This window comes from Camelus ferus, chromosome 16 (genome assembly GCF_009834535.1).
Source record: "Camelus ferus isolate YT-003-E chromosome 16, BCGSAC_Cfer_1.0, whole genome shotgun sequence".
Lineage (NCBI taxonomy): Eukaryota > Metazoa > Chordata > Mammalia > Artiodactyla > Camelidae > Camelus > Camelus ferus.
Genome location: NC_045711.1, coordinates 17,821,037 through 17,845,364, shown reverse-complemented (window position 1 = coordinate 17,845,364; position 24,328 = coordinate 17,821,037). Strand labels below are relative to the sequence as shown.

Below are 24,328 nucleotides of genomic sequence, written 5' to 3'. Positions count from 1 at the left end.
GAATATAGTTCCCTGTGCTGTACAGTAGGACTTTCTTATCTGTCTGTTATATACATGGTAGTGTATGTATCTGCTGATCCCAGACACCGAGCTTATCCCTCCCTACCCCCTTCCCCTTTGGTAACCGTAAGTTTGTTTTCTACGTCTGTGAGTCTGTTTCTGTTTTGTAAATAAGTTCGTTTGTGCCTTTTTTAGATTCCGCATACAAGTGATGTTGTATGATATTTGTCTTTCTCTGCCTGACTTAGTGTGATGATCTCCAGGTCCGTCCATATTGCTGCAAGTGGCATTATTTCATCCTTTTTTATGGCTGAGCAGTGTTCCATAGCACACATGTACCATGTTTTCTGTATCCAGTCACCTATGCTGTGAATGAGGATAACAGACTCTCTGAGGCGGTCCCGTGTTAAGGCAGCTTTGCCTTCCTGGCTCTGTTCTAATTATCCAGTTCCCGGGGCGTCACTGGACACTTTGCACGGAGCTTTGAGACGCAGCACCCTTCAGCCCGAGCAGGGTGGCTGTCCGCTTGGCCGCCGGGCAGACCGCTCGGCGCTGAGCAGCTCTGGCCCTTGAGCTCTGCGTCCGTGCACCCGATCCCCTAGCAGAACGGGAGTATTAGCAGAAAAGAACAAAATAACCTGTTGACCAAGAGCAAAGGCAGTGCCAAAGCGTCCTGTGATTTGACAGATTAGTGAATCTACAGAAGTTTCCAGCTCGGGTAAGTTACTTAAGTGACTCAGATACTATTAGAAGAGCCTCTGAAAAGCCTTCAAATGTCTTTTTCTCCCCCTCCGCCCCCCGGTGCGGGGCAGTGGTTCCTCATCCGGCGAGTGGGGAGTTGGCGGGGCGTGCCCGTTGGCGGGGCGTGCCCGTTGGCGGGGCGAAGGTCTCGGAGGCCCCTCATCCTCTCATCTGTCTCCGGCTGTTTGCGGATATCTCCATTCTCTGAGTTCAACCTCTCTGACACCCACCTTATAACTTCCCTGGCAGCTTAACGTGTGATTACATGACTTAGCTTTGCGCAACTCTGAGGATCTGATTTCCCCAGGATCCTGGAGTCTCGGCCTCCTGCGAGTGCACGTGCCGGCCTAGCCCGCCCGCAGCGGGGACTCGGACACGATCATTGTTTTTCTAGACTATCGTGCAACCCAGGTTTCCTTTTTTTTTTTTTTTTTTTTTGACTTTCAAGTTTCTAGTCATTTGGGATCTTGATTTCAAGTTAGAGAATTTTTATAAGGCTTGGAACCTAGAAGTTGTAAAAGAAAACACTGATTTTTTTTTACCCCTCCCCCAAGGTTGGAAGGTTCTGGGTGATGTCCTTAGAAATTCAGTTCTTTCTACAAAAACTCAGGTGTCTCTTCCAGTGGAATAAGGGGGTTATAAAGAAACACATGCTGTGAGTGGTCGGGGAAAACGAGAGGTGACATGCTCATTGTGTGTCCTGCGTTGGTCACCAGGCCGAACTGATTAGCGTAAAGACTGGCCGCAAATGGCAAAAGCAGAATTTGAGAGGAAGGTGTGGCAAGGAGGTGGTCGTGTAGCTGTGCCTGAGAATAGGAGCCTCCAAGGCCTGGAGAGAGCTTGGAACGGGGCTTAAGAAGCCGGTGGCCCATGAGGAACCCCAGTGATGCTTTGGACTGTGAGAGGCAGAAACCCCGGGCATCAGTGCCCCAGCTGGCAGGTGTTCCCTCGGCCCCTGTAACCGGGAGCCTGGAGGTGGTGGTCAGTGGCCGTGGTCCGGGCCGGCGTAACATCACGGCTCCCGGCTGGCAGCTCCGTGACCCTCTTCCCTCCAGGGTGCAGGCCAGCATGGTGTCTTCAGCAGCAGGTCCCCACGGTCCTCACAGGCAGGGGCTTGGCAGGTCCCCGACACCCCTATCCTGGGGGGAGAGCACTTTCCCCGGGAGCCCTCAGCAGCCCTCCCTTTACCTCTGGTCAGACCCTCCCTCAGGTCACAGACCCTCCCTCAGGTCCTCTTCCCTGAAATCGCAGGATCACAGCCTGATTCCTGAACAGAGTGGGGATTCTTGGTAAGAGAAGAAGGGGGAATGACATCTGGGTAGCTGAGAGCATTGGCCACAGCCAGCAGGACCCCAGGTAGTCACTTCTCCACCCCGTCTGCTTCCACCGCCAGCCTCGGCCCCTCCACCCTCCTCCCACCCCCCAGGCCCAGTTCTTGCTGTGGGTGTCTCTGGGGGGCTGTCTCCGCCCCCTTCCTCCCCATCCCCAAGGTCCTGTCTTGGGCTTTAGGTCTCAACCACGGTGTCACTTCTTCAGAGAGGCCCCGGGCTCCAGGGGTCTGGAGGACCTGGGCATCCAGCGTGAGCTCGGCCCCGTGGTCCACCCCCGGTGCCCCCGAGGTGCTGCGCATGGCTGTATCTGTTTGGCGGATCACTTCCCCTGCAGGAATCACCGACTGGATGCTGTTGGGGTAACTGGTGAAGACTGGGCTGTTTCAGCTGCAAACGTGGAAATTTCAGTGCGTTTCAGTTCAGGCGATTCTCCCATCACCCCGGTGCCTTTGCTGACAGGAGCTCAGCCGCCCTTTCGGTCCGGGTCCTGGGGCTTCTCGCGGGGAGAAGTGTGTAAGGCACGCGTGCAGACGGAGCCTGTTTCCCCTGGAAGCAGAGGGCTTTGGGAATAACCAGGCTAGATGTGTTAGATGTAAAAGCAAACAGAAAGCAACACCTTCCTCACGGCGAAGTTACTCAGCCCGCGCACCCACTGTCACGCTAGGTGCACTCTTAGCTCTGCGGCTGGTATGTCTCCCGCGGATGCTTGCTGGGTGAGCCCAGTGGATAAATGAATGGAGGAGCGCTGTCAGAGGAACCTGCAGCAGGATTAGGGGAGAGAGGGGCTAAAGGCATGTCAGTGTTACAGGGCGTGTCAGTGGTAAAGGTCGGGGCGGCGGGCGTTACCAGCGCCACCGGCTGCTGTCCGGTGCTGTCCCTCGCCGGTGCCCTCGGCCTTACAGCGCTTAACTCCCGTCATCACCTAGCGCTCAGGCTGTAGGTGCCTCTGTCATCCAGTGTTTTTCGGTGGAGGCCCCTGAGGCAGAGAAGGATTGCATCCCTAGGCTTGACTCATTAACTGGTGAAGACCAGGATTCGAAGTTCTGGGTCTGACTCCAGAACTCTTACGCTTTTTGGGGGGTGGGGTGGATAATTAGGTTTATTCTTTAATGGAGGGATGGGGACTGAACCCAGGACCCCTCATGCTAAGCGCGGGCTCCACCCCTGAGCTCCACCCCCCAGAACCCCTGTTCTCAACCACTGACCTTCACTGCCTCCTGGTTACGTGAAGATGGAGCAGAGACCGCCCGCAGCAGACCCGGGGGCCCCGCCGCTCGGCAGGCGCACAGCCAGAGCCTGCTGGTCTGAAGGAAGCAGCCTGTGGCGTCTCGATGAACTAGGTGATGTTCGCTTGATCGCAGACAAAAAAGAGGAACTCACAGCGAAAACCTGAGTCACCGAGACATGTCCTGTTGTTTCATTTATAACCTGAATCTCGGGGGGTGGGGGGAAGGTTCTCAGTGAGCCAGGTGTGCTGGTGGGGGCGGGGACGGCAGGAATGTTGCCGAAGAGAACAGCAAGTTCTTGGCCTGACCGAGGAGTGACGAGGCGGTTTGCAGTGGTTGGAGGGCACAGGCAGCCACCTGCACTGGGGCCGGAGGGACTCAGCCGGGCATCCGGGTGGGCCCGGAGGGGTGGTGGCCAGCCAGGGATGCTCTGCAGTGTCTGCAGTGGGCAGGGTGCCCGGCCAGGCCCCCAGGACTGCCCTTCCCTGGCCGCGGGTGGTGATGGCCGCTGACTGCCCCCTGGGGTCTCTGCCCAGGGCTTGCTGTCTGTGGGGAGAGCTGCCTCCTTCTCCAGGGTAGCTGCACCCATTGGCCGACCCACGGGGGAGGGGGGGGAGAAAGGCCAAGGCCCTGCTTCAGTTTGGGGCGACTCTGCAGGGTGCCCCAGTGCAGGGCCCCTCGGGATCAGCTGAGCCTTTGCTGTGACTGCCCCGCGGCTCCCCCTCCTCTTCCACCGGGTCTGGCTTCCCCAGGCCCCGCAGGGGTGGGTCCCCAGAGCACTCATGGTGAGTTCTTTGTGCCGAGCTGTCTCAGAACCTATTTCCCTGGGAGCAGACCTGTGACAGTACCTTTCCTCGGTTTTGTGTCTGACAGGCCAGAGGAAAGGTGGTGACCCTCGCCGAGACTCCAGCCCCGTGTGTCTCAGGCCGAGCCCTGCAGGACGTCCCACCCCAGTGGCCTCTGCTGCCGTCTGCCTTTGGTGGTGTTCCGAGCTCAGGGACCAGTCTTGACTGCCCCCTCCAGGGCGGACTGGTGCTCCCGGGAAATTCACTTGAACCTATTTTGCGATGCAATTCTGCACAGCCCATTTCTAGAGAAAGCTGATGTTCGAAGATGAGAGGTGTATGAAAGTGACTGCTCTTTTTAAGAGGGAGCCCTGAACCTGGCCGGGAACCTCGGAGTGCACGGTGCCGGTCTGAGCTGCTGCGTGAAGTGGAGCGTTCTTTTCAAGTGGTTTCATTTCTCTTTCTGCCCATTAGTTGCTCTGTAGAACGAATGTAAAAATACCTGCCTGTGACCGCCCAGCCCCTGCGGGAGAGCTGTGGAACTACTTAGGGACTGGCATTTTCTTTCTTTCTTCTTTTTCTTTTTCTTTTTATTGACGTCTACTCAGTGACAGTGAGCCCGGCCGCTCTGCAGAAAGCCAGGGTCTGACTCGACGCGGGACTCACAGGTGCCTTTGTGGCTGCTTTTTACAGGCTGCTGGACGTCAGCCTGCTCCCTTTTTTTCTTTAATTTTATTTTTTACTGAAGTGTAGTCAGTTAACAGTGTTCGTTTCAGGTGTGCAGCAAAGCATCAGTCATACAGGTGCATACATAAGTATTTTCATGTTCTCCTTCATTATAGGTTATTATAGGAAGTTGAACACAGTGCCCATGCTGTGCAGTAGGACCTCATTGTTTGCCCATCTTATACAGCAGTGTGTCTGCTCATCCCGAACTCCTGATTTATCCCTCCGCCCCTCTCCCCTCCTCTTTCTCCTTGAAAGTGGTCTTCTATTTACTGAAGTAGCTGTCGTAGGGTGAAGACTTGGTGTTTTCCGTGTGTTTTGGTTTTCTTGGACCTGCAGTGCATCGCCGTCTAGTCCCGCACGCTCGGAGACATAAGGCAGTCAGGAGAGAAGTAATGACTTCTGTCCCGTGCTTACCGTGTGCCGGGCGCTGTGCTGCATGCCTGATGTGCACTGTGTCATTCAGTTCTTCAGATGAGGAGACCGAGGCCGGGCGAGGAGAGAACCCAGGCTCTGGTTGGGAGGAACTGGGACTTACCTCCGCAGCCCGGCTCCAGGCCCACACCCTCAGCCACGCGGCTGTTGCACAGTGGGTTTCAGGCTTCTGACCGCTGCTGCAGTGGTGTGATTTGCACTGCAGTCCAGAGCCACACCTTTCTCACAAAAACAACACAGGGTTCACAGATCAACCCTGGCCTTGTCTCTGCTACGCCCAGTTCTCCCTGCTGGTTTCCTCCTCCTTCCCTTCCTTCCCTCCTTCTTTACCCTTCGTCACAACCTCCCCATCGAAAAGCAGGGCAGTCCTGCCCTCCAGTGCCTGCTGATTCATTCAGCAGATGTTCACTAGGTACGTCCTGCAGGTCTGACACGGTGTGGGCACCAGGGGTCCACTGGTGCAGACGGCAGACCGGCTCTCTGTCCCCGCAGAGCTTACAGCCAGGTTTTGCACATTAAATGCAACTGGGGAAAAAATGTATTAAATACAGAGACTTCCCCTCTCAAATCTAGGAGAAAATCTATTAGGTATCAAGCTTATACATTACCTGGTTAATATACACCTATTCAGTAACATTAAATAAAGAACTGTTCAAACAGGGCATGGTTCATAATAATAAAATAATCGGTATGTTGGGACCATAAAATACTACGCAGCCTTTGAAGTAGTGACCTAGGACTGTGTGTCGTGATGAATACACTGCAGAAACACAGCTGAGAACAAGTTACAGCAGCGTGATCAGCACAGGACACACAGGACACGGGACAAGCACGTGCTCCCATGGGACACACTGCAGACGGGCACAGGGCGCTGCAGAGGCACAGTGCAGGGTAGCATCGTGTGTGTGAAAGGTTTAAAACGTCCAGAACGGTACTGCGCATGATCCCAGACACATCCAGGTGCAAGTGGAAAACCGTTCAAGGAGCAAGCACATGCCAGCTTCAGGGGCACGTGCTGGCCTCTGCGGTGGGAGGGCGGGTCGAGGCTTTAACAAATCCTGTGAAAGTGAAAAGGATTCAGCAGACGTGGCAAAGTTGAACCACTGCTTTGGTGCCTGGTTAATGGTGAAAATTGTACAGGTGACATGAGTGTGCTGTGCACTCTGTGTCTGGTGTGCGCACCTCTCTGTTCTAAGCCTTCCGTGGGCTGGGGTTGCCATCACTTTAACTGTCTCATTAACATGGTCTTCCTCTAGAGGAACACCGTCGCCCCAGGTGCTTGACTGCGGGACGTGTGGGGCTTGCAGGGGTGTCAGGTCTCTGGCTCACCAGCAGGGGGCGCTGCTCCGCAGCGGCTGTGGGCCTGGTGAGCATCGCGGAAGGTGCTGGAGCGATGTGGAAACGTGCGGCTTTCTTTATGCCCTGGGAAGGGGCACAGAATCCTCCCACTTGGCCACCTACATCCATCACGTTCCTCCGCGCAGCGGTAGCCCTGGCTATTTCAGAGGCCAGGACGCAGACCCGGGGCGGGCACGCGCGTGCCAGGAGCCTCCTTTGCTGTTGCCTTGGTGGCCCTGACGCTGACGTGCGGGGGACTCCTTCCCGCCTGGTGACCCGGGGCCCTTGCCTTTATTCTAGGTGGAAAAGGACTACTCTTACCTGAAGGAGATATGCGACCATCAGGCAGAGCAGCTGAGCAGGACCAGCCTCGAGCTGCAAGAGAAAGCGTCGGAGAGCGACGCGGAGATTAAAGGCATGAAGGAGACCATATTCGAGCTGGAAGACCAGGTGGAGCAGCACCGAGCTGTCAAGCTGCACAACAACCAGCTCATCAGTGAGCTGGAAGGCAAGTGGCGTGAAGCCCCGGGCGGGGCCGCGGCCGTGGGCGACTGGGACGGGAGGTGCTGGGAAAGTTCTCCCTGTTGAGTGTCGATGCTCTCCGGGGGAGGACGGCCGTGAGGGAGGACAGGATAATGGATCCCCTGAAGCTCAGCTGGAAAGCAGGTGACGCTGAAGAGAAGACGGCTGATGGGTGGACAGCCGGCGGCGTGGGAGCACCACGTGTGGCCTCGGGGCAGGCGCTGACAGGTGTTGCCTTTGGGATCTGACGACAGAAAGGCGGCAAGGGGGGGTCGGACTGATTCGAACAGGGTGTGCTCTTGGCCTCGGGAAAAAACAGCTCCGTGAACGCGTCCCACTGACAGTGAGGTATCAGATGATACAGATGTTGCCCCTTCTTTCTCAGGAGGCACCCGCAGACGGCTTATTTGTGAGCTTGCTTGCTTTGAACAGGGAAGGACATTTTTAAAAGAGATTAGTTACACATTGCCTGCTTTGTCCACATAAGCCTTATCAAATGATCGCATCTAATGTGTTTTCCTTTCAGAACAAAAGAATTAGTGTGTAGAGGTTTTAGTGACACCAGCCTTCCGAAAATAGCAGGGCCGGTTGCCTGAAAAGTTCCCCAACGGGTACAGTCCGTTCTGGTAATTCATGGAATCCACGTTGGCAAACTCACCTGCCTGCTGAACCTTACTTGTGACCCTAGCGTCAGTACGCAGGGCACTTCCGCGGTCCCTGGCGCACGTGGGCAGGGCAGTGGGAAATCTGAGTCTCCCAACGTGCACCCCCAGCTCAGGTGGGGCCAGGTGATGCCTGGCTTCCTGTTTCAGCCCAGACTGTCAGCAGGTGATTTAGGGGCACACTGTTTGCATTTTTGTGCTTTTATGTTGGTGATGTCGCTGTTCAAAATGGCCCCTAAGTGTTGTCCTGAAACGCTGCCTGGTGTCCCCAGTGCCAGAGAGCTGCAATGTGCCTCGTGGAGGAAATCCGCACGTCAGGTGACAGGCTTGTCTGTTCAGGCCCAAGGCACAGTGCTGTCTATGGTCATGAAAACTCCCAGACAAAGGGGAGGGCAGCTTCACCCATCTGGCCGTGAGCTGCTCTGGAAAGTGCTGGGCTGCAGAAGATGGGAAAGCAGCAACATTGGTGGATTCATGAGATTTAAAAAAAAAAAAGTAGCACATAACATGGTTGTGAACCAAAACCGGAGGAATTGCGGTCACTCCCGCAGGAAGGTGTGGAGCCCTCAGCCGGGCGGGGCCCTCAGCAGAGGAAGTTACAGAGTGCAGGTGAGGCAGGTGAGGCAGGTGAGGCAGGTGAGGAGGCAGCAGGATCATCTTTCACATCCCCGCCGAGTGTGACACAGTGAAGGGCGCTGCCAGCCAGCGGGTCTCCAGCATCCAAGGACATGGACCAGCGAGCCTGTTTAATGCACAGAGCCTTTCGCTGGAGGAAACCATTGGGACCAGAGGCTGGCGGGGGCATCACACGCCTTTGCCCGGGGAGCAGCGTTCAGTGCTCGCTGATTCCAGGTGCCCAGCACCTTTACAGAACTGCCTCGAACATGAGAACTGGCAGCCGAGGCTGCACCCCGATGAATTGGTCAGCGTCACGGTTCCATCCTGGGAAATGCGGCCGGACCACAGAGCATTCTGTCAGTGCCATCCAGGCTGTTCCCAGCAGTCATGCCTGGGAACACGGCAGAACACCTGGCGCCAGACCAGACAAGTGCGACGTCAAACAGGAGGAGTCTGGCTTTGTTTGTTTCTGTTCTATTGTTGTTGAGAATTTGGTTGCGTTGTCCCCAGATCCCCCCAAAACAGCACGGACTCACCAGGAAAGCAGCACATGATTACCGTACAGGGCGCACGTCAGGGCCACGCCCTCGGCCGCATCAGGACGTATCCCAGGTTGCAGATCATCACGACCACGCGTCTTCTGAGAAGCGTTTAGCTTCTGTCAGGGTGCGAAGGTGTATTAGATGTCTTCACTCGGAGACGCGGGCACGAGCAAGGCCGGCCCGAGACCAGGGCTCCTCGGGAACGGACGGAGAACGGACAGTCAAGGAGCGCTTCTCACCTGCAGCGCCGGCCCCACACGCGGATTCTCTGGCCCCACACGTGACTCTGAACTGGTGGGTAGAGCACGACCACGTGTGGGTTTTTCTGAAGCTTGTCTGGTAATTTTGATTCACGTCCTTGACAGCTGCCGCTCTGGAAGGAGTGGTGAGGACCCAGTGAAGAACTTCAATTAGATGTTATGGACACGATCGGATTTAAATCAGAACAACCTGAACGCAACGTGGAGAGAACTGGCGGCAGAGGGGGGCTGAAGACGTGTTTTTTTTAAAGTTTCTAATTCATTTTTTTTTTTTACTGAAGTATAGTTGATGACAATTTTATATGTTTCAGGTGTACAGCAGAGTGTTTCACGGTTTTTCAGGGCTACCCGCCGCTTATAGTTACTATAAAATGCTGGCCGTGTTCCCTGTGCTGCACGGATGTCCCCGGAGCTCGTGCACTTTACCCACACAGTTTGTGTCTCTTACTCCCCCGCCCCATCCTGCCCCTCCCGGCTGCTCCCCGCTGGCTTGTGCTCTCGTCTGTGAGTCTGCTGCTTTTTGTTATATTCACTGGTTTGCTGTATTTTTTAGATTCCACAGAGAAGTGATGTCATACAGCATTTGCCTTTCTCTGTGTGACTTATTTCACTCAGCATAGTGCCCTCCAAGTTTTTCTTCCTTTTTTTTGAATTGAAGTATAGTCCGTTTACAGTGTGTCGGTTTCTGACATGCAGCGTAACGTTTCAGTCATACGTATACAGACGTGTATTCTTTTCCATGTTCTTTTTCATCATAGGCTACTACAAGATATTGAATATAGTTCCCTGTACTGTACAGAAGAAACTTGTTGTTTATCTATTGTTTATATAGTGGTTCGTATTTGCACATCTCAAACTCCCAAAGATGTTCTTAATGAGGGAGAGGGAGTCACGTCGCTGGTGGAGCTGTTTAAAATGTACCCGTCAGACCCTGCCGCCCCGGGAGATCCTATTTCCATGGGTCAGAGTCTGCGTTTGAACGTCTGCGCTTTTGAAAAGCTTCCCAAGTGATCTGGAGGTTTAACTCCAATTAAGACCCACAACTCTGGAAGTCTGAGATCTGCAGATACTAACTACTACGTGTAAAGTTGACAAACAACGAGCTTGTTCTGTACAGCACAGGGAAGTACAGTCACTATCTGGCAGTAACCCGTAATGGAAAAGAACGTGAAAAGGAATATATGTGTGTATGTGTATGATTGAGACATTATGCTGTGCACCAGAAATGGACGCAACGTTGTAAACTGACCATGCTTCAGTTAAAAAAAAAAAAAGACCTATGACTCAAGAAACGGTCCAGAAGTCAGAACAGTAATAACCAGCTGCATCCTGTGTTAGCAAAGCCCTCCCCCTGGAGCAGGGAAGGAACTGAGGGCGCCTGTGTGAGTGTCAGGAGGCCAGGCACCAGCCTGTGAGTGTGAGCGGGTCTCTAGGTTCCTCCCGTGGTGCTGCGGCCACCCAGCCGTCGTCTGAGGGCCTGACCTAACCAAACACCACGTGTTCCCCAAAGCATCCCGTTTTCTAGCTCGGAGGGCCCTCCCGCCTCCAGCTGCCATGCTCAGGCTGCCCAGCTGGGATGTGCGAGGGGGACCTCAAAGCCTGATGCCGACCCAGGGGCTGCTTTTTGCCCGTGAGCTGAGCTTCTCCCCAGTCTTTTACCTTTTCTGACACCTGTCTGCCCTGTTTGTTCCCAGGCAATGTAATGAAGCTGGAGGAACAGAAGTCAGACCTGGAGAGGCAGCTGAAGGCTCTGACGAAGCAGATAAAGGTGAGACATGGGCACGGCAGGGACGGGACCCTGTGCATCCTTGTACTGGGGCCGCCCCCATGAACTTAGGTTTGGAAACCTTTGAGAAGTACCCTGATTGCTCTCCGGCCTGCTGTGTAGAGTCTGTTTGCTGTCCTGGGCCCTGGAACCACAAATGGTGCTGGCAGGAGGGAAGTTCAAGTGACCTTCAGTTTTGGTCTGGAGACTGACACGCAGGGTCAGTCCCCCCCACCCCCAGCCTTTCCCCACGGGTCAGGCCACGAGAGCCAGTCCTTCGCGGTGTGCCCCCGGGGACCCGGTGCCCGTCTGACGCAGGCTGGGCCCTGGCTCTTGCAGGAGGAGACGGAGGAGTGGAGGAGGTTCCAGGCGGACCTGCAGACGGCAGTGGTGGTGGCCAACGACATCAAGTGTGAGGCGCAGCAGGAGCTGCGGGCAGTGAAGCGGAGGCTGCTGGAGGAGGAGGAGAAGAACGCCCAGCTGCAGAAGGAGCTGGGGGACAGACGGGGTCCCGGCAGGTGGGTCCTGGCCCCGGGGGGAGGGGGCCTCTCCTGTGACCACATACGGGCCTGGGCGCTGGACACGGCGCTGGAGCGGCTCCGCCCCGAGCCTTCGTCTCTTCCTAGGCTCCCTCTGCCGCTCTGCCTCCGATCTACAGTTATGGTATAACTAACCTCTCAGCCGGGCGTAACTGACCCCACCCCAGGGTATAACCAGCCCCGTCAGCACCGCGTTTATCGGTGCAGAGAAGGTGCGTCCCTCACCTGCACGGACCGCGGCCACGCCCCCAGCGGGGCTTGGGGAGCAGGCTGCTTCTCACAGCGCCGTGGGCTCAGTGCACCTGTGGGTCACCCTCACCCGGTGGGCGACGCTGGACGCCTCCACGGGAGTTGGCCGCCCAATGGTGGACTTACCGGCCTGGCCTGGGACCTGCTCCTTACCAGCAGCCCCCTTGGCTCCCCCGGGGAGCCCTTCAGATAACCCACTTCGTTAAAAAGGGTGAGCGTGGAAAACAGGTCTGGCTGCTCTGCGACCCTCGCTTCTCCCCGGGAGGCAGGGACGTCCTGGGCCGCGTTGCCCCCGCGAGCCTGTCTTAACCATGACATTCCAGAGCAAACTGCTCCCAGGGTGAGCACGAAGCTGGTTACTGTTTAAAATGTAAGTGCTTTACAGACAAGATCATGAACTTCAACTGAGGCAGTGCTTCTTCCCAGGTCAGGAATAGATGCCCTTAACTCTGAGATCCTGGGATAGTAGGGAGTTATTTTGAGTTCTCAGATGTCTCAGTAGGAATGAAACATAGCAGAATTTTAAACTCAGATTTAGTAGGTTCCGGTACAGTTTGCCCTTTCCCCCATTTTCCGGAGGTGGCAGTGGCTGGATCCTGGGCCGCTGGGTCTGATGTACTACCGTGAACTTCACGGCGGTGGAAGGGGTAGATTTCTTCCAGAGTTCTTTTCTGATTCTCTTAACCACACTTGCCAATCCTGCAGCTGTTTGTTTGTGACTTGTCTGTAAAACAGCCTCTAGAGAAGGACCGAGATTATCCGCGTAGCTGGGTTCACGCTTCGCGCCTGCAAGTCTTGAGGTCCTGGTTTTATAGTCACACCTAACCCCTCTGGCCACCAGAGCACGAGAATTTTAAGCTAAGGGAGAAGCAGAGCTGGAAGATGAGATTTCACGGTGCTCCTTGGTGACGTGGCCATGAGGTCGCCTGGTTTGCCTTTGTGTCTGCTTCTGTTTGTCCATCTGTCTTGCTTTTTATATTGTGTGTCTGGAGGAGGAACCACGTCATAACTTGCACTGCTTCACGTGTACCTGTTTTACAGAGAAATGCTAAGAGAGAAGCCCTGAGTTTAGGAGGTGGCCCTCAGCAAGTTACTGTCTGAGATGCTGCGTTTCTTACACAGCTTCTGGGACACAAGCCAGACCGTGCAACCTGGACCCTGACCTCAGAGGGAGGCTGCACGTGTCTTGACCATTTAGGGCCTCGTGCACCACATCTCATGTCTTCAAACTTAGGGGCACTTTTTTTTTTAACCCAGTATGTTTCTCTTTTGATTTGCAAACCTACCTCCCAAGTCCAACAGTTTAATCCCTGGTCGCAAAACATTTCAAAATTCTAGAACTGACGCCAGTTCAGAACACGGCCCGTGAACGAGGCCCTGTGGGCGTCAGTGGTTTTCTGCCTGTCGTTGCCTCGCGCAGGCCTCCAGACAGGTGCCAGTGCGGGCCCTTATCTGGTCTTGGGCCGCTCTGGCTCGCTGCCCCTGCTGAAGAGTTGGCCATTGGGAACTGATGGCTCGGCCACGTCCTGAACCTTCCACGCGAGCAAGGCTCGCGGCGAGCTCGTGCCCTCCAGGGTCCTCGGCCCGCGTAGGTGTTTCCATCTTGGCTGCCTGGGCTCTTGACTGAAACCCGATTTGACTTGGATGGGCGTCTCAAACAAGAACTCAGAGGTCATTCTTGGTTCAGCCACAGCCAGAGAACCTGCAGAAGATGATCTGACGAGGACCTCCGGGCACAACCAAGAGAAGGAGAAAAGTGCTCGATGGCGGCTCCGGACAGGCGGCTCCGCTTTCCCGTGCGCTGGCGTGGACAGAGGCCAGCAGGCGGGCGACGAAGGCAAGGCAGCGCTGACAACCCGGAGCTCAGCAGCTGAAACGAAGTGGACGTTCTGTGAGCTAGTGTTTCAGATAAATCTAAGACTCGGCTCATTCGCCGTCTTCAGCCCTGTTACGGCTTCAAAGGTATTTTTATTTTGGAGTCAGAGCATGTGATGTTGAGACACGGGGAAATGAGGCTGTGGTCTCATCGTTGCCACCAACCGCAGACCGAGCTCCTTCCTCTTAAACGAGGAGGTCAGAGCAGGCCGTTCTGTTAAGGCCCCCACAGCTCTGCTGTTCTCCGACCCTGGTTGGCCAGCCGTCCTTCCTCTAATGGGAGAGTCAGGAACTCACGTGCCTGGTGACTGTACCATCTTTCCAACACCGTCCTTGGAACCACCCCGCCCCACCCCCAGCACTGTGGTGTCTCCGCGCTGTAGCTGGGCCCCGTCTTTCTCGTCCAGAAATCTGAACAAGCCAGTGTGGTGTTCATGGACCTGACAGTGATCTGTTTTGCCAGACGTATAAATTATTGGGTGAAAGGATAATAAGTGAATAACCTTTCCAACACCGGCTGCTTCTTGTTTTGAACCATTAAGAGAAATACAGTGAAATTAAAACTTTCATTGTAATTAAAACATCAACTCTTTTTCCTGAAAAGTTGTGTCCTGGGGCCTGGCAGATGCAGAGAACACAAGTCAGCATTAGGCGCAACGTCGCGCCTTGACGGCCACGCGCAGCCCCGTCAGGGAGGAGCCCGCGACTCGGGCCCCCGCGTGGAGAGACCCGTGCGTTTCTCCTCTTAGGCTGCAACAGTCAAGACCGTTGTTTTTAGGGTGACTTGCTCGATCTTTGCCGTCTTTGTCCTGTGGCACCAGTGAGCACCCTTGAGCAACGCCTGAAGGAGCTGCACCCCCTGAATGTCTTGCCTAATGAGCTGTATTCGCTTCCAGACCAGAACGTCCGAGGCTCGCGCTGTGTTTAGCCTGTGCTGCTGGTTGTCACGTTGTCCCCTCTGCGGTGAGCAGCCGGCGGCCCCTCCCGGCCAGGCTCTCAGGAACTGGCTTCTGACTGTGTGTGCACACCGCCCTCTGCCCTCACGTCAGCCGCCTGCCTGTGCGCCCCGCGTCTTGTTCTTCCGGCTGTAACGCTCCGCACCGCTCGCCGGGTGTCTGGCGCTTCACTGCAAGGGAAAGGGGGCAGTTGGGGGCAGAATCTGGGGTCGCTGAGATAAGCTGTTCAGCTCTCTCCTTGCAGATGCCTTGAGACAGCGTCCCTGACCCTGGTGGGGGGCGGCTGGTTCTCAGGGGGGTCCTTGAGCGGCTTCTGAGCACAGCTCACCTGTGCACCTCCCACCGCTGGGGTCCCGGCACTTTACTTGGCCCTCAAGCTCAAGGTGGAAACTGGTTCTCGGGCAACGCAGCAAGCCTCTTCCTCTCCTGCGACCGACTCACGTCTGTGGCGTTAGAGACGTAGTAATTCTGAAGAGTTAGGATCCCTGCCGCCCAGCCCCCATCTTTACAGATTTGCTTTGGAAAGCGAACGTGAGTGTCCCTGAAGCCTTGAGAATCTGTGTACTGTAATAATAAAAGACGTCCTTTTTCTCTTTTCCTTTTTGGCCCTGGAGCGAGGACCGTAGAGGGAAGCACAGGCCACTCCGTCAATTATGGGGCCTGGTTTTGTTGGTTTTGGACGTTTCTGCCGACAGCCCTGCCTGCCGGCGCAGGTCTGGTGGGAGGAGCCTGGGAAGGGCATCTGGAAGCTTGGGCATGTTCTCCGTCTGAAGACCTTTGACTTCTAAAAGCAGTCGGAGCAGTAGAAACTGACGTGTCGGTCCGATTCTGGACGTTAGCTTGTCCCCGCGGACAGCGCCAGCTGTCGCTCCCCGTGTCTGTAGACTGAGGTCTTGTTGCGTGAAGTCACGCCTTTACCAGTCTTTCCCTCCCGTTTCTATCTTCACAGCGCCATGGTCTCTGTCAGCTAGTGGAGCACGTGGTGGAGGAGAGACCGCCCGGCCCCGGCCATGACGGGAAACCACAGCCAGTTCTCTCTGAAGGGGGGACTGTGTAGAGGAGAAACCCCCTCTTTATAAAGAACCAAATGGTCTCCTTATAGCATCCACTGTCTCACACAGAGTCGTTGCGATCAAGTCTCTTTACCTTTTTTTTTTTTGCATTTTGGAATCAATTCTGCACAAGCAAAGATGAGCCTTCTCTCTTTTTCTTTTTCTTTTTTTTTTCTTTCTTAGAAGATTCAGCAGTCTTTTATTTGGAACATAAAAGGAAGTTATTCTGAAAACAAAGTACAAGTCTGCTGTGAAAACTTATTTTCTGTGCAGCGAGAGAGATCGTTGCACGCCCAGCGAGCCATTCACCTCAACCCGGGCGTGTGCTTTGCGTTTCAGAGTTGACTTTTGTGTTTCCTTTTGAGTATGGTATCTGATCATCCTGGAATTAACACTATTTTTGGCAAAAATAGGAAGCCGTCTGCGTGACGTCTCGTTTCAAAGTTAGAAAGTTCTGCTTCCTCCACGTCCCCAGTCTGCATTTCACCTTTCCGAGCTGAGGTCTGACTTCCTTACCTCATCTGAAACAAGCCGCCGCTGGATTTGGGGCTGATGTCCAGAGCTTCTTGGTTCAGCGGTGGACGTTTGGTTGGTCAGAAAGGATGCCGCTGAGTCAGGTGAGCTGACTCAGCGGTGGTGACGGCACTCATTGGAATCTGAAAACTCACGGACAACAGCTCCAGCAAAAGCCTCGTGAATGAAACTCACCCTGGAAACTTAAAGACTTCTTTTTTTTTTAAATCCAGAAGCATATAATTCAAAGGGATCCAAGATTCTAAGTGCGATTTTAAACTCTTGGAAGTACACGTGTTTGAGAAGAGATCCGGGTCCAGTTCAGCAGGACGTCCTGCAGCTCTCAGGAGGGGAAGAGTCCAGATGGTCAGTGACGTTATCCAGCGGATGAGAAGAGAGTTGCTGTCTGATCCCAGGAGAATTAGGGACAGGAATGCCCTTTCCCTCAGGAGGGCGCTTGGGGTGTTCAACCCGAGAGCACGGAGTTACTAGGAATATTAAGTCTGGTGATAGAAAGGAGAGGTTGGTGTCCTCTGCAAAAATAGCTTCTCTGGAACTGGCCTGGTGGGATAAGAGTCTGCATCCTGGGACAGCTTCACCTCGGACCAAGCATTCTTAGGACAGTGTAGAATTCACTTGCCGGGTGTTTTCAAATATAAACAAGAAGAAAAAGACAATTTCAACTTCCAGCGCACAGCTGTATTTGTACCGTGAATTTTGATCTGTCTTCCCCTGGGAAGTGTTGAGTATTTTTATATGTAAGTGTTCATGAAGTGCTAAATAAATATTGTTATTTAGAAGAGTCTGTTGCCTGGTTTTTCATCACTGGCCGTGTTTCTGCAGGGCCTTCCTGCCCCTTTGTTCTCAGTTTTCCACTTTCAGAACTTGAAAGCCATAACAGATAACTGGGACCGAGGCAGAAGTAAGCTGGATTTTCAATACAAGTCGTAGGTAGGTTTTTAAACACAAAGGCTGTTTTTCAAATGACTTCACTGTTAGAGCAAGAGGCCAAACTAATTTTGCATACATTAATGTTAATGCAAAGCTCTGGGGTATCAGAAAGTATAGCACATGGAATTTGAAGTCTAGATGTCTGGTTGACATTTAAAGGCAAATAGTAGATTGTTTGCTGACCTAATGTATTGGATTTCTTCTTAATTATGAAGCAATATTTACAGTAGTCAATATCTATGCATTTAACTCATGTCCATAGCTGCATGGTATCCTGGAAGGCGGATGTGCCCTGGGATGTTCAAATGTTGTCATACTGGTGAACATCAAGGTTGTATATTCTAGCATTTTTTTCTTTCCAAATAATGCTGTAATAACAACCTTTATTCATGTAGCCTTACAGGCTTGGTTCGTATTTTTGTGGGCTGGGTTCCTAAAAGTGTGACTGCTGCCTTAGAGAACGTGCACTTTTTAAATTTTAATAGATATTATCAGGTTACGTACCTGGGACGTGTGACGTTTTACTCCCGGGGAGGGTGCTTCCCTGAAACGAGGGTTGGCAAAGAAAACCCGCTGTCTTATTAGTACTTTTTGTTTGTTTGCTTTTGTTTTTTATTTTATTATTATTTTTTAATAGAAGTACCGTCAGTTACAATGTGTCAATCTCTGGTGTACAGCACAATGTCCCAGTCATGCATATACATACATATATTCATGTTCATTAAAGCTTATTAGAAGATATTGAACATAGTTCCCTGTGCTATATAGCAGAAACTTTTTTAAAACCTATTTTTATATATAGTGGCTGACATTTACAAATCTCAAACTCCCAAATTTATCCCTTCCCACCCCCTTTCCCCGGTAACTATGTCTGCAAGTCTGTTTCTGTTTTGTAGGTGAGTTCATAGTGTCCTTTTTTTTTTTTTAGATTCCACGTATGAATGATACCACGTGTTATTTTTCTTTCTCTTTCTGGTTTACTTCACTTAGAATGACAATCTCTAGTTCCATCCATGTTGCTGCAAATGGCATTGTTTCATTCTTTTTTATGGCTGCGTAATATTCCCTTGTATATATGTACCACAGCTTCATTTCCTGGTCATCTGTTGATGGACATTTAGGTTGCTTCCGTGTCTTTAATTTGAGTGTACTATTATGCATTAACCATTTTCACCTTCTCTTTTGAGAATTGCTAGTTTAGCCCTTTTGTTTATTTCTCCACTGAGCTTTTCTGCGTTTTTCTCTTATCAGCTTATGAATCAGTATTTTATCTGGGATATGTGTTTATCCCGGTGCATTGTGGGTCTTTTGGCTTTATCATCTTTCATCATGGGAAACTTTATATTGTTATGTGATGTAATCTGTTAGTATTTTCCTTCACCGCTCCTGGGTTTTTCGTTTTTGTGTAAGATTTTTCTCTACCCTGATCTTGTACAAATAGGCGGTTACGTTTTCCTCATAACACATATTTTCATGGGATTATTAGATTGCTGATTTCATTTTTTTTTTTAACTCAGACTTTCATTTTATTTAAAAAAGTTTTCTTTGAAGGGATAAATTAGGAGTTTGAGATTTGCATAGCCTTTTGTTTTAAATTGTCATCTTTCATATATTTTCTTGAATTCTCTTGAATTCTCAAGGTGGATGCTTTTCAGCGTCTCACTCTGTTTCCTGTCGTGTGTTTACAGATGTCTGTCCTGCTGGGAGGGCAGGGAGTCTCTTCCTTTAATGCCTCGAAATCTGTCCACAGGTCACGGCCTGTTTTCACCCATCACTTACTCTTGCTTGAACGGCTGAAAGTGTATCAGGGCCTGTCCTTTGCCCAAGATCAGTGTCTATAGATTCTGCCTAGATCTGTGCTCAGTTGGCCCCATAACTCTTAAAATCTCCTCGTGTCTTAAATGAGAAGGAAGGCTCTTTAAGGAAAATGCGTATTGTGTATCAGAGACACGGAGGTTCGGAGGAGAGTGAGTGCAGAGGAAGACGTGGCAGCGGGGGAATTCGTCCACGTCTGCTTTCTTCTCTGTTTGGTGGCACTGGTGTGCAGGAGGGGAGCCGGCTTTCTGGGCCTGTTTGGCTTGGCCCGCTGTCCATTTTAGGCGTGTCCTGTGGCCTTTCCCGATCTGCCACTTTCTGCTGCTGCCCTTTGTCCCTGGGAGAAAGCACCCCACCTCCTGGGGCAGTCAGAGATCTTCTGCAGGAGCAGCACCCGGCCCCCTAGGATGGAGGTGTGCGGGGGGTCCCCTGCACCCACCTCCCCTTTGCGAGGGAATTGGGGGAAACCTATATTATGTTTCTCTTCATTTCCCTCCACTGATTGTCTGTGTAGCAGAAATTCTTCAATGTCCAGGACACATGACATCTGTCTGTAGGATTTTTATGATGTGTTTCTGTGGGTCTTAACTGTTGGAATTTGGAAGTTCAGATGCTTGGGTTCAAATGGCCATTTTACCCTGTTCATTACCTTTTTTAATATATTTTTATTGAAGTACAGTCAGTTTATACCCTGTCTGTTATTTATGGTTGTAGAAATGCTTATATTGAAATTCAGAAGTGGGATTCAGAAGACGCTGTTTGGCACCCAAGACGGAAAGAACATTTACTAATTTCTGTCTCACTGTGGAGCTACAGACGTCTTCTAGATTTGTTTTGTGCATAATCATAGAAACATTTTGAGAAAACTGCCTTCTGGGTAAGGATATAGACGAGCAGAGGCCCCGAGGCAGGACTTGGGAGGAGGAGGACTTCAGGTGGCCAGGTAGGTGGAGGGGGGCATCGCATGTAGTCCTGCGTGGCCCTGGACCGGCCTGAGCTGGGCTCTGCTCAGTTGTTCAGGAAAGAGCCGTTGTGAACACGTGATCAGGTCGACGTGACTGGTCTTTACACGTATTAATCTGCCAGGTGTGAAGCCAGCAGTGGGATAATGTGACATTTCCCAAACGTAGCTTCCCTTTGAACACTTTAGAAACAGTTGTGTGCAAGAGTGCACACGCCCTTGGGTCCGCGCAGGCAGCAGCGCCAAGCCGGGCGCTGTGTGAGGAGGTGGGAGCCGTACAGGACCGGCGTTTGCAGATTCTGTTCCCCACGGAACAAGGAAGGCTGTGCGTTAGACAGATCAGAGAGCACGGAGGAGCCAGAGGTGAGGACGGACACGGGCGCTTGCAAGCTCAGGCGACGGTCACAGGTGCCCCCAGGCCTGTGGGCCGCGCCTCCCGCCCCGTGTCCTGTCTCGGTGACCTCGCCTGCAACGATCTGCCCCTCTCAGGTCGGGGCGCCACTTCCCAAGAGCACGTTATCACATAATCATAAGAACTGGGCAGGGGAGATACACGCTGGTGGTATTTTTCCTGAATACATGGCAGACAGATTTGGACAAGTCTCAGCAGTGTTGTTACTGTTGTTGAGCCTCGTGTGCCTCTCACAGGACACCCACGCTTTACAGAAAACCCGAGAAAGGTGTGCAAACAGCTGGGCTCACCCCAGACTCACCACGTACAAGCCTGTGATCTTCATCTAAAACAAGAGATTGCGACTTACGGAATTTGGGTGGAAAATTAAATTAGATGAGGAGTATATCCTGCACTTTTTTTTGTGGAAAATATTCATTATTTTCCCAGTTTTACATGCTGGGAGCAGACGGGAGACACCTCATTTTCGTGGTTGATTTAGCGTGGTCGCTGGACAGGGCAGAACTGTTGGAGCTGCGCCTGAGAGACAGCAAACGGTGTGCAGCTCAGGAAAGGCAGGTGCCCAAGGCTCACTGAGAGATGGCACTTGGGTGCAGTTGTGCTTACAGAACCGTGCAAGTCGTACTTTTGGGTGATTCGAGGAATTTTCAAGGCTCCTTTGGCGTGAGGGATTTATATTTTACAGATTGACCAAGGGGCGTCACCTCTGTCTTAGGAGGCAGAAGGTAACCCTGACCGAGTGTTTACCCCAGAGCGGTCCCTTGCAGGGGTTTCTTTCTTTAGTGAATTTGCTGCAGTGCACCTGGCTACATGCTGAAGTGTTTCTTCGTGTCCTCTGTGGAATACAGAGTTCTTACCCTTCCTGGGAACAGAGGAAACGGGGTCGTTGCTGGTTGATCACAGTCTGAAGATAGGCTCGGGGGCCTGTTTGTGATTAAAGTTCTGATAAAACCAGTAGCGTTCTTCTCAACTGTTTTCTACTGTTCTTCAGTTCAGGCTTTGTTTTGTGACTCCCTGCACACACACATCGCTGTTACACGGCCTGGGGGTGGGGGGTGGAGTTCAGTACTGTAGCTTCTCTAATCTACCCGGACAGCTTGCAGAGTTGACTCCCGCGGTCTCGCCAAGCCAGCCTGAGGTCAGGGAGGCCCCTGTGGTATCGAAGGCGGGGGGCTGGGAGTCCTTGCAGCCTTGCTGTTTTCTTGTGGGGTCAGAATGAGCCCTGTTCATCATTCAATACTGTGAGTCACAGGGAGAAACTTAGGTAATTGAAGGGGACACCTCAGAGGAGGTGGGGTTCTTTGTTTTGTTTGTATTCTGTCGTCCAGGAGTGAAGTGAAAATGAATTTTTACAGACGATCTTCCTTTGAGGGGTACCCCAAGTTCCCTCGGGCTCCGAGGTGTCAGGTCACGTTCAGGAGCGGTGAGAAGGCATCCGTCCGCTTTGTGTGTTTCTGACCTTCCTGAGAATGGCTGGGGCAGGAATGAGATTTTTTTTCCTGCTCGTCCCTAACCTGATCTCGCTGTCTTCCTGCAGAGTCACCATCTAATTTTAAACTGGGTGACACAACGGAGAAAATACCAAAATCCAACTCCATTCAGTTAAAAAAAAAGTCCAATTTCTGAAAAACCTGAAGTTTCCTTCCAAAGAAGTCATCAGTTTACAGATTTTTTTTTTCACTCTCAAGAAGGGGCTTTGGAGACAAGAGCTTAGAACAGTGTGATTTAAGGTGTTTTCTGTTTCGCTTACAGTTATTCGATTCGCACTGATTGCAGAGCAACCGAAGAAAGCTTTGAGAATTAAGAGCAAGTAAATTCCTTCACGGAAGCTTATAAGTAGCTAGGCTCATTTCAAAAAGATCAGTAAATAAATATTTTAAACTTCCACTGACCTTATTAAAATATACTGCCAGAAGGATTCTGTTTGAGCCATTCTCATAAATTAGTCATCTTCTTGCAAAACAGCTGTGGCAATTTGATACAACAGAAAGAGCAGTGATGTAGAAGTCAGAAGATTGGGAGACCTTGTCTTGGTTCATTCACAGGGAGATTAAATGACAGGCCAGAGTCCCCCGGAGGGGGAAGCCGTGCGGGAGAGAACTGAATCAGGCTATCTGTCTTTAAAAGGCTCTTCTCCAAGTCTCTGCTCCAGTTTACAAGCCACAGGGAGACCTCTCCAGGAAGGAGACGGCGAGAGCAGGCACTTCACCTCGGCGGAGCTGCAGCCGTATGCTGGAACGCTGTTAGCCATTCTCACTCGGGGGGGGGGGGGGCAGGCGTGTCTGAGGCAGCGTTCTGTCGTGCCTGAGAGGTCGCAGCCCTGTGGGCTTGAGCAGGAAGGTGCTAAGTGCTTGCAGGATTGTTGGGAGCCTGAGCTTGCAGGAACAGCTCTCCAAGTCACAACACGTAGAACTGGGCTGCCAGGGGAGCTGCTGCCTCTGCTGTGAACAGGCACCTTCAGCCAGAAAGCTGCCACCACAGTTACCAGCAGCAGAAGCTTCTTGCCTCTGCTCCGTCTGTCTCAGTGCAGTGAGCGCCCTGTGTCCTGCCTCCCATCCCTGACTCAGGTCCCAGTCTTGGCCCGTCTTCCTGGTGGGTGGAGCCTAAATCCCATCTGAAATCGTAGCTGCAGGGCATTCCTCACAGGCCATCTTTCCAACCTCTGTGCACCAGGTTGGGGTTGGAATTCACATTGACACGCCAGCCCATTTTATCCACCACGGACAGTGAGCTATTTTATGATAAATAACATTGGTGTGTATCTTTTACAGTTTGCAGAGTAGACTTGCATCCTTTTTATTTAGAGCTCATATCATAAAAAATATCTCTGGCCATTCCGAAGAAAACATCTCTGATGAAAACTGAGACTGGGACCTGTGTTATTTCCTTACGTTATTTCTCTTTTCTTCCTTTAATTGAAGTACAGTCGTTTACACTATGTCAGTTTCTGGTGTCCAGCGTCACGTCCCAGGCATGCAGATAGGTGCATATATTCATTTTCACACTCTTTTTCATTAAAGGTTATAACAAGATGTTGAGTATGGTTCCCTGTGCTGTACAGAAGGAATTTGTTTTTTACCTGTTTTTATGTACAGTAGTTAATATTTGCAAATCTCGGACTCCCAGACTTACCCCTTCCCACCCCCTCGCTGTTTCCTAAATATGCAACGCGGTAGGAAAAACAGGATTTTCAATCAGGGATTCTCCTCCCAGATCTGTTTATCTCCTTCACGTTGGCTCTGTTCCTGTCTGTGTCCTCCCCCCCCCCCACCCCGGCCCCCGGGGATGTCCTCCGCCTTTTCAGTTTCATTCGCTCTTTGCGTGCAGACCTGTGAAGGACGAGTTGGAGACCGCCGAGGTGGATGCCCCCGGCCGGTGGCATGGCGTCTACGTGAACAGAACCCCTCCGACGTCTTCGGAGTCCGCAACCACTGTTAAGTCCCTCATCAAGTCATTCGACTTGGGACGCCCAGGTATTTAGTCGTTTTGTTTCATAAGCCAAAACTCAAACTCAGACGGTGGCCCCACGTAACCAGCCTGTCCCACTCCACACTGGCCTCACGTGGACGCAGCCCCAGGGCCCTTTCTGGGTCATCCATGTGCAGACTCTGTGTGCAGGCCGCAGGCCGCAGCCCGGCTGGGGCTCCAGGGTGTCTCCCCTCCTCCCTGCCTCTCCTCACCTCCAGTTCCTGCCTCACCACCTTCCCTTTCTGCCCCTGCGTCCACTAAACCCAGCTCACTGCTGTCTCAGGAGAATTAGCAGGGTGGCCAGAGGCTGCCTTTCCTGGGAGGTGAGGCGTCTTGTTGGCGCCTGGCCCTCCTTATCCAGAACTCACTGTCACTTTCCCTACCGGGCCCTGAGTGTGGCCGCCTGTGCCGATCTGTCGTTCCTGATCGGGGACATTCCCGGGTTTGTCTGGAAATGCTTGGTGGACACCTTTATTCCCTCTTACGACGTCTGAGGAAGGTGCATCTCTCTGCTCTGCAGCCACAGGCACAGCAGGCAGAGGAAGCCGAAGGCGCCTCTGTCCCAGATGCAGTATGTTTCTTCCCT

At 52.4% G+C, this 24,328-nt stretch overlaps 1 protein-coding gene across 10 annotated transcripts in view; it reads left to right on the top strand.

Annotated features, from left to right (window-relative positions):
• SPECC1 (sperm antigen with calponin homology and coiled-coil domains 1) overlaps positions 1-24,328 on the top strand; it is a 191,382-nt gene that overhangs the window by 121,324 nt on the left and 45,730 nt on the right. For all 10 annotated transcript variants that reach the window (XM_032498921.1, XM_032498920.1, XM_032498913.1 and 7 more), the window contains 4 exons: positions 6,883-7,090; positions 10,881-10,954; positions 11,291-11,469; positions 23,602-23,747. In XM_032498921.1, coding sequence (XP_032354812.1) covers positions 6,883-7,090; positions 10,881-10,954; positions 11,291-11,469; positions 23,602-23,747 — 607 coding nt within the window. The remainder of the gene's footprint in view (positions 1-6,882; positions 7,091-10,880; positions 10,955-11,290; positions 11,470-23,601; positions 23,748-24,328) is intronic.